Consider the following 9,295-nt stretch of genomic DNA (forward strand, 5'->3'; position numbering starts at 1 on the left):
GGCCCTGCTCTGTGTGTGACAGGGTAGAGCCATAACCTCCCCATCGGCCCTGCCCTGAGTGTGACAGTGGCGGCACCCCAACCCCCTGATCGGCCCTGCTCTGTGTGTGACAGGGTACGGAGCCCCAACCCCCCTGATGGGCCCTGCTCTGTGGGTGACAGGGGGCAGCGCCCCAACCCCCTGATCAGCCCTACCCTGAGTGTGACTAGGGGTGGCATTGCAACCTCCAAATCCGCCCTGCTCTGTGCATTACAGGGGGTGGCACCCCAACTCCCCAATCGGCCCTGCTCTAAGCCCAACCAGGGGCTGTACCTAGGGATTGGGCCTGCCCTCTGCCACCCGGGAGTGGGCCTAAGCCAGCAGGTCATTATCTCCTGAGGGGTCCCAGACTGCGAGAGGGCACAGGCCGGGCTTAGGGACGCCCTCTCCCCCACGAGTGCACAAATTTTTGTGCACCGGGCCTCTAGTACTAGTATATTTGGTGAAAAAAATGAAAGTCTAAAATATATAAACCACAATACTTTTTACTGAGTGTCTGCCCACTACACTGTCTTCTTCTTTGTCACTGGCTTTCTGCCTATATCAGTGATGGCGAACCTTTTGAGCTTGGCATGTCAGCATTTTGAAAAACCCTAACTTAACTCTGGTGCCGTGTCACATATAGAATTTTTTTGATATTTGCAACCATAGTAAAACAAAGATTTATATTTTTGATATTTATTTTATATATTTAAATGCCATCTAACAAAGAAAAATCAACCAAAAAAATGAGTTCGCATGTCACCTCTGACACGCGTGTCATAGGTTCTCCATCACTGGCCTATATCAACCCTAATCACATCATCTTCGGCCTACAGTAATTGATCTCTTTGACATCATCTGTCCCTTAACCACTATTAATCTGCTAGTAAAATACTGGATTAATTTCCTTTAAAAAACTTTGTCAATACCATTAATTCATATAGTAACAAACATGACAAATTCACTCTAATTTTCCTACTCAAATAACTTCAATAGTTCTTCACTGCATTCATTAAGAAATCTAAACTTCTTGGTATGTCATTCAAGGTTCTGTTCTATACTCTCCACCCAACTTCCCATTAATTCCTTAAATGAACCTCAGACATTTTGATTGTCCTTAAAAGGGTCAGGTATGTTCCTAAATTTGGTTACACCATATGACACAATGAGAATACCTAAATGATTATTCCTTTAGGGCCCAAGTTAAGAGATAAATACTGGCTCATTTTTTATGTCCCTAATTTTTAAAACTATTATTACAAAACTAGAGGCCAGGTGCAGGAAATTCATGTACGGGTAGGGTCTCTAGGCCTTCCTTCCCCCGGCTGCTGGCTGCCGACTGGGATCTTCCTCCATTCTGCACTGCCCCTGGTGGTCAATGCACATCATAGCGAGTGGTTGAACTCCTGGTCGGTCAAACTCCCAAGGGGACAATTTGCATATTAACCTTTAATTATATAGGATAATTAGCATACTTAAATTTTGTTAAATAAAAATATCTCATAAAATTTTAAAAGTCTTCCAGGTCTCTAAGCTTAACATGCACAATCACTTTCAGATGTGATCACGACTGTTCAAATGATTTTCTATTCTTTGTCAAATTTCAAAGCATTTCTACATAGGTTTACATATACTTAGAGAATATTATAAACAGTGTTCTGAATAATGCTTTTTTACTTGCTATACTTTAAGAGCTAACCATCTCTTTTGAACTGTTATATAACGTATTTGTTTCAATATTCATATGCCATGAAGTATTTTTTCTCATATTATTATCTATCCATTTAAGGATTTTGTAGCCTGTAACTAAAGTTTTCCAATAGCTTCTTTCAACATTTAAATAAATCAATGTAAAATGATGATATGAACATGTATGTTTATGTCACCAAATTAATGATTTAAGAATTGAATATTTTGTACTCTTCACTAGGGGTCCAGCATGCAAAATCATGGGAAACCCAGACCTGGCGCACTGCAGGATGCAGTGTCAAGTCCCGCACCACAAGACACAGTGTCAAATCCCGCCAGCACCACGGGACCCATCAATGCACCTCCTGGTGACTGGTCTTTGGTCATTATGGTGTTACGACCACTGGGTTTTTATTATATAGACTAGAGGTCTGGTGCGCAAAATTTGTGCATGGGGGAGGGGAAGGGGGTCCCCTCAGCCCAGCCTGCACTCTCTCCAATCTGGGACTCCTCAGGGGATGTCTGACTGGTGGTTTAGGCCCCATCCCAGGGATGGGGCCTAAACCTCCAGTCAGACATCCCTCTCACAAACCTGGACCGCTGGCTCCTAATCGCTTACCTGCCTGCCTGGTTGCCCCCAATGGCCCCCCCTGCTGGCCTGGTTGCCCCACGCAGCCTGGATATTCAGTTGTTTGGTCGTCCCTCACTAACCCCCCTGCTGGCCTGGTCATAGGCAGCCATCTTGTGAGGGCATGAGGATCAATTTGCATATTACCTCTTTATTATATAGGATTATTCATCTAAGTTGCCCCTTAAGGCATTGAAAAAAATAAACTATTTCCTAATGCATTCATTCAAATATGAAAAACTTGAAAAAAGAAAAGTTATGCTTTCAATGAAAAAACAACTATTCTGATTCAACAAAAAACTTCCAGAAGTAATAAATGAGAATAGGAAAGTAGCAGGATATAAGGTTAAATGAAAACATCAATTGTATTTACATATATTAGCAAAATCTAATCCAAACATAAAATTAAGTAAATAATTCCATCCCCAATGTCAAATAAAATACCAAAAAAACTTTAACAAAAAAGACTTGTACAATGAAAATTACAAAGCATTGCTCAGAGAGTTAAATAAACTCTGAGACCGTTCACACTCAAGAATGAGAATACTCAATCTTCAAAATATTGGCAATTCTCCACAAATTGATCTATAAATTCAATAGAATCTTTATCACTATCACAGCAAGAATCGGCGTCAAAATTGATAAGCTGATTCTAAAATTCATTTGTAAATTCAAGGGGCCTTGAATAGCCAAAACAATATTGGGGGAGAAAAGGCAAAGTTGGAGGACTCAGACTTTCCTATTTCAAAATTTAACTACAAAGCTAAAGTAAAGAAGACTGTGTGGCAATGCCTGGGATATAACTGAGAGTCCAGAAATAAACCTTTACATTTATGACCAATTTATTTTTGATACATATCAAGACATTTCACTAGGGAAAGAAAAATCTTTTCAACAAATTGTGTTGGTATAATAGAATATCAACATGCAAATATAAACTTAAACCCTTACTTTGTAACATGAATAAAATTCATTCACGATAAAACATAGATCTAAATTTCTTAACTAGCCCTGCCTAGTGTGGCTCAGTTGTTTGGAGCATCATCTGGTACACTAACAGTGTAAGGTTTGATTCCTCGTCAGGCCCCATACCTAGGTTGTGGATTCCATCCCAGGTTGGGGCTTATGCGTCTGACAGGCGAGAGGCCACAGATGGATGTATCTCTCTCTCTCTCTCTCTCTTTCTCTCTCTCTCTCTCCTCTGTTTTCCTCTCTCTAAAAAATTAATAAAAAATAAATTTCATAACTAAAATTATTAAACTTCTAGAATAAAATGTAAAAGAAACATTTTAAAACCTGGAATTAGGCAGAGTTCTTAAATACAACACCAAAAGCATGATGCATAAAAAAATTATTCATAAAATAGAACCTCATAAAACTCAAAACTTTCTGCTTCAAAAGAGACCATTAAGAAAAATAAAAGACAAGCAATGGAATGGCAGAAAATATTTGTGATTCATATATCTGATAAAGAACTTATACCCAGATATCTACACTATAAGGCGAACAGCCCACTTTAAAAATGGGCAAAATAAATCTCTATAGACATTTCACAAAAGAAGATATATGAGTAGTTATAAGCAGATGAAAACATGCTTATCATCATTACTCACAGGGAAATAAAAATTAAAACCATAAATGAAATATCACTTCACACCTATTAGAATATCTATAGTGCATAAAGGTAATTTTTTTAAAAAGTAAATTAAAAAATAAAAGAATGTGAGAGCAGATTTTAGTGGATGACCTGCTGTTCTCCCATGCTGCTGGCAGTATTGGAATAAACGCTCATATATGACTCCAAAAAAAAAAAAAAGAATGTCTGTAATAGAAAAGACAGAAAATACTAAGAGTTTACAAAGACATAAAGAAACTAGATCCCTCATGGACTGGTGGTTTCTGGTTTTTAGAAAGCAAATTCAGTTTCTGAATAAGTTAAACATAAAATTACTATATAATCCAACAGTTGCACTCCTAAGAATCTACCCAAGAAAAATGAAACCTTATGTCTAAATAGAGACATGTATATAGGTGTTCATAGCAGCATTATTCATAATAGCAAAAACTGGAAATAATCCAGATGCCCATCAATTGATGAATGCACAAAGAAAATACACTATATTCGTATAATAAAATATTACTCAGCAATCGAAAGGAACAAACTACTGATTCATGTTACATTAATGAGCCTCAAACCCATCACAGTAAGTGAAAGATGGCAGATGTAAACAACTACTTATTGTATGATTCTGAAAGAAATTTAGAGCCAGGACAGGGAGTCTTAGGAGATAAGAGAGGGTCCATGGGAGAGGAATGCATAGATGAGGGCTTGGAGATGCCAAAATGCTTATCTTATAGAGGACAGAGGAATGTTGCAAGATAAAGGGGAGAGGAAGATAGGGACACCACATGGGCTGTGGGCTTTAAGCTTTGAAACTGATACTATGTAGCAGAATGAGCAATGAGGAAAGCAAGGGGGTCCTAAATTAAGGAAGGTACAGAACTACAGCATATGTAAATCGCAGACAAAGGAACACAGGACAGATTTTAGATGATAGGTTTTTGGATTTAGATTTTTGAGAGAGAGAGAGAGAGAGCGAGCTTTCCCCATTTGAGGGCCCCTGCTCTCTCAGGTGGAGTTTGTATATGCTTCCAATAAACTTCTACATTTTTATTAAAGAAGCCTTTAGTCCACAAGTTTATTCTTCAAACTTCGTTGGACCAGGGCTCACAAAAAGAAATCTGCACCCCGAACCCCACGTTTCAATTCCTCTCCATTAAATGCTTAGAAAAGGAAATTTATGGAGACAGAAAACAATCAGTGTTACCTAGGGCTGGGTGTTGAAGTAGGGATTACCTGCAAATGGGAAAGAAATTTTTAGAATGGTAAAACATTGAATTTTGAAGATGGTTATATAACACTGTTAATTTATTAAAATCATTGAATCACATATGTAAAATAAGGGAATTTTACAGTATGTAAGCTATAAATACTTAAAGCTACTAAAATATAATGGAGACATTATATTTGTTTCTCTACAATTTGGTATTTTTCTGCTCAACAATTTTTATGCAGTAAACATACAAGCTTTTTAATAAATTCACATATAACACATTACTAATGTATCATTAGTATATGATATCTTATATAAATGTTGCAAAATATTAGTTTTATATAATTTTGATATGAAACTTAGAAGCTAAAATTTCATTTCTATAAATTTATTTAAAACAAACCATAAAGAAACCATTTACCTTTTTCAAAGGAGGGCAGAAATTAAAGAAAAGCCGATGGTTATATGTTTTGAATCTTTCAGGAAGATGAAAGTTCTGAATTATTTCTTCATCAGAAATAACATGATGATCCAATGCTTTGAGAGGCAATATAGTGTTGACAAGAACATGTCTATATCCTTTTTTAAGGCTTACTGGACAATCAAATAAAGTGAGGGCAATGAGGCTTGGACATGCAGATAACATGCATACATTCTTTAACTTTGCAAACCCATTGTCATGAAGATAGAGAAGTTTTAGGCCTTTTAATCTACTCCAAAATCTGACATCTGGTAGACTCTTTATCTGAAATATTATTAATAATAAATACATATATAAAATTTATATCAATTGCTTAGAAAATGAAATATATTAAACATACTCTAAAATTCAATATTTTCCCAAATGGAAACTTTCTCATTAGTAAACAAAAACATAACTTCTAATTATTCAAATGATGACTAGTATACAAACTTAATATGACGTAGTTAAATAACTATCATTATTAATATAATTGAATTAATAAACATACATACTTCATCCAGTAAAAATGCCTTTGTAATAGGCTGACTCTTTAAACCTCTCTAAAATACTTTCTTTACAAAAAGAATTGAAAAGTCAAATCAAACAATGTGATAACATCACACTAAATAAATATAAAAATTATATGAAACTTTCAACAGAGGCAGGAAAAAAGCTTTTGACTAATTCTACATCCACTTATGATAGAGACAAACTCACAGATAAATAGCATGCTGAGAGCTCTTGGGGTTGGGAGGAGGGATTGAGAGAAAAAAAAAAGAAACTCATAGAGAGGGACAAATAGTGTGGTGATTACCTGGAGAAGGGGGAAAGGTGGAGGGGTATATAGGGGAGATAAATGATGATGGAAAGGGACTTAACTGGGGTGGTGAACACACAATACAGTATACATAATACAGTGTGGTAGAACTGTGCACCTGAAAACTGTATAATTTTATTAAACAGTGTCACCCCAATAAATTCAATAAAAATAAAAAAATTCCAAAAAATATATGTTTTTTGTATTTTCATACACTAATGACAAACTATCTGAAAGAGGAATTAAGAAAATTCCATCTATGATTGCACCACAAAATACCTAGGAATATTTTAACCAAAAAGGTAAAATATCTATGTACACTGAAACCTATATGACATTATAAAAATATTGAAGACACACATAAATAAAAATATATTTTATGTCCAAGGATTGGGAGAATATTATTAAGAATACCCAAAGCATTCTACAGATTCCATGCAATCCCTTTCAAAAATGTCAATGGCATTGTTCACAGAAATAAAACAAGCAATCCTAAAATTTGAATGGAACCTGAATAGACAAGAAGAACAAAGCTGGAGGCAACAGATTCCCTGATTTCAAACTACATAATAAAGGATTAGTAATCAAAAAATATGGTATTGACATAAAAACAGGCACACAGTTCAATGGAACAGAATAAAGAGCTCACAAATAAATGCACACATCTATAGTCAACTGACTTGCAACAAAAAGAGTCAAGAAAATCCAATGATCAGGAAAGGACAGTCTCTTCAATAAATGATGCTGGGAAAACTGCACAGACACATGGCAAAGAATAAAACTGGACCACCATCTTATACCATAATCAAAAATTAACTGAAAATGGATTAAAGACTTGAAGGTAAAACCTGGAACCATAAAAATCATAGCAGAAAACACAGACGATGTTTTCTTTAATGTCAGTCTTAGTCATGTTAGTGATATTTTTTTGTGTTTTTTTTTTGTTTTTTACATCTGAAACAAAGACAAAAGGCAACAAAAGCAAAAATAAACAAACGAGACTAAATAACAATGAAAAACTTCTGCATCGCAAAGGATACTATCACTAAAATGAAATGGCAATTAACCAAATGGAAGAAAATATTTGCAAATCTGATTTGTAACCAAGTGGTTATGAACATTAAATAGAATATTGTGGTGATCATTTCACAATATGTACAAATATTGAATCACTATTTTGTACACCTGAAATTAATATAATGTTACACATCAGTTAGATATCATTTAAAAAAATAATTAAGGAGCAAGAAGTATTCCCAACCCAGACTATGTTTTTAAGAAGTAAAGTAAATTAAATCACAGTTTATTTTATATGATTTTAAATTAAAATTTTTGCTTATATTTGAAATTTTACATATCTACATTTCATATTTTTATTTATTTTTATGTTTTATATAAAAGACTATCTGGATCAATAATGCTTATTAAATACAATTTCACGTATCTGAAAATATCTGCAATGGCTATTGCTTACCTGATTCCCATGGAGGTCAAGTTTGACTAATTTTATACAACTCCCAAGTGGACTAATATTGGTAATAAAATTGTTTGAGAAGATGCATATTTTAAGAGAGATACAAGATTGCAAATTTTCCATAGATTTTAAATGAAGACCAGTGAACTTCACAAAAACAAAATCTTTCTGATCTTCTATTATGTTTTCATTATAGTGACTCCATTCTTTATGACTGATTAGCTCTTTTGTGACAGTTGCATGAAACATCTAGAAAAAAATGATAAATTCCTTTTAAAATGTTTTTTTCTCCTTTCAAACAAATCCATTTATAATAATAAAAATGCAATATGCTAATTGGACCGGACATCATTCCAGACAAAGCCGCAGCAGGTGGGGGCCGAGGTAAAGGTGGCAGAGGCCCCAGGCTGTGGCGGTGGTGGGCGGGGGCCAGGGCCAAGGCCCTTGTACAAATTTCATGCATTGGGCCTCTAGTATGAAAATAAAAAACATTTGCTAATAGTGATAAAAATGGGTAGAAACTAAGTTAATTTTTGTAAAAAAATCTAATTTCCATAAAATCTATCTTAAAGCATCTTAAATGTCTAACATTTATATAACTACAACTCAAAACTGTATTTTTGTCCTCATCAATAAATTAACCAGTAAGAGAATGAAAAACTTTCCTATTCCTAAAATACTTAGAGAAAATGAAATTCAGTAAAATAGTTGATATGAAAACATCAACTGTTGGCAAGACAACAAAACAACAGAAACTATACCTTAGCTGACCTTGTATAATAGTTTTTGTTAAAAGATATCTACACTAATAAAAGAGAAACATGGTAATTAGCGTACGACCGCTACCCTTCCCATTGGCTAATCAGCATATCCTTATGCAAATTAACTGTCAGCCAAGATGGCGGCCGGCAGCCATGCACTGAGAAGCGAACATGAGGCTTGCTTGCTCCAGTGACTGCAGACTCCAACGTTCCCCGCCTGACTTGCCGGCCTCTGAGTTGCAACTCTAAGCAACTATGTACTATGTTGCAAATAAGAAGCTAAACAAAACCCCAGAAACCAGCTTTCAGCCTGCCGGGATCTCAGAGCTGAAGTTATACATTGTTTCGATTATAGAACGGCAAACAAACCAGATACGAAGCCTCAGAGCTAGAGCCAGAGCTAAAGCTGGCCCAGAATAAAATAAAAAAAGAGAAAAAAAAGGAGCGGTTGGGAGCTTCAGTCAACAACCGCCAGCCTGAAAGCAGCCCTCAGCCCCTCACCCAGACTGGCCAGGCACCCCAGTGGGGACCCCCACCCTGAAGGGGGTGTGACCAGCGGCAAACAGCAATCATCCCCTCATCCAGGCTGGCCAGGCACCCCAGTGGGG

The 9,295-nt window shown here is 35.9% G+C and overlaps 1 protein-coding gene across 1 annotated transcript in view; it reads right to left on the reverse strand.

The window, feature by feature from the left end:
• LRRIQ3 (leucine-rich repeats and IQ motif containing 3) overlaps positions 1 to 8,175 on the reverse strand; it is a 95,796-nt gene extending 87,621 nt beyond the window's left edge. The window contains exons 1-2 of the mRNA XM_014544349.1: positions 7,927 to 8,175; positions 5,594 to 5,917 (exon numbers count right to left, since the gene is read on the reverse strand). Of these exons, the coding sequence (XP_014399835.1) occupies positions 5,594 to 5,917; positions 7,927 to 8,175 (573 nt within the window). The remainder of the gene's footprint in view (positions 1 to 5,593; positions 5,918 to 7,926) is intronic.
• Positions 8,176 to 9,295: the final 1,120 nt, after the last annotated feature.

The sequence above is a fragment of the Myotis brandtii genome, unplaced genomic scaffold (genome assembly GCF_000412655.1).
Source record: "Myotis brandtii unplaced genomic scaffold, ASM41265v1 scaffold36, whole genome shotgun sequence".
NCBI lineage: Eukaryota > Metazoa > Chordata > Mammalia > Chiroptera > Vespertilionidae > Myotis > Myotis brandtii.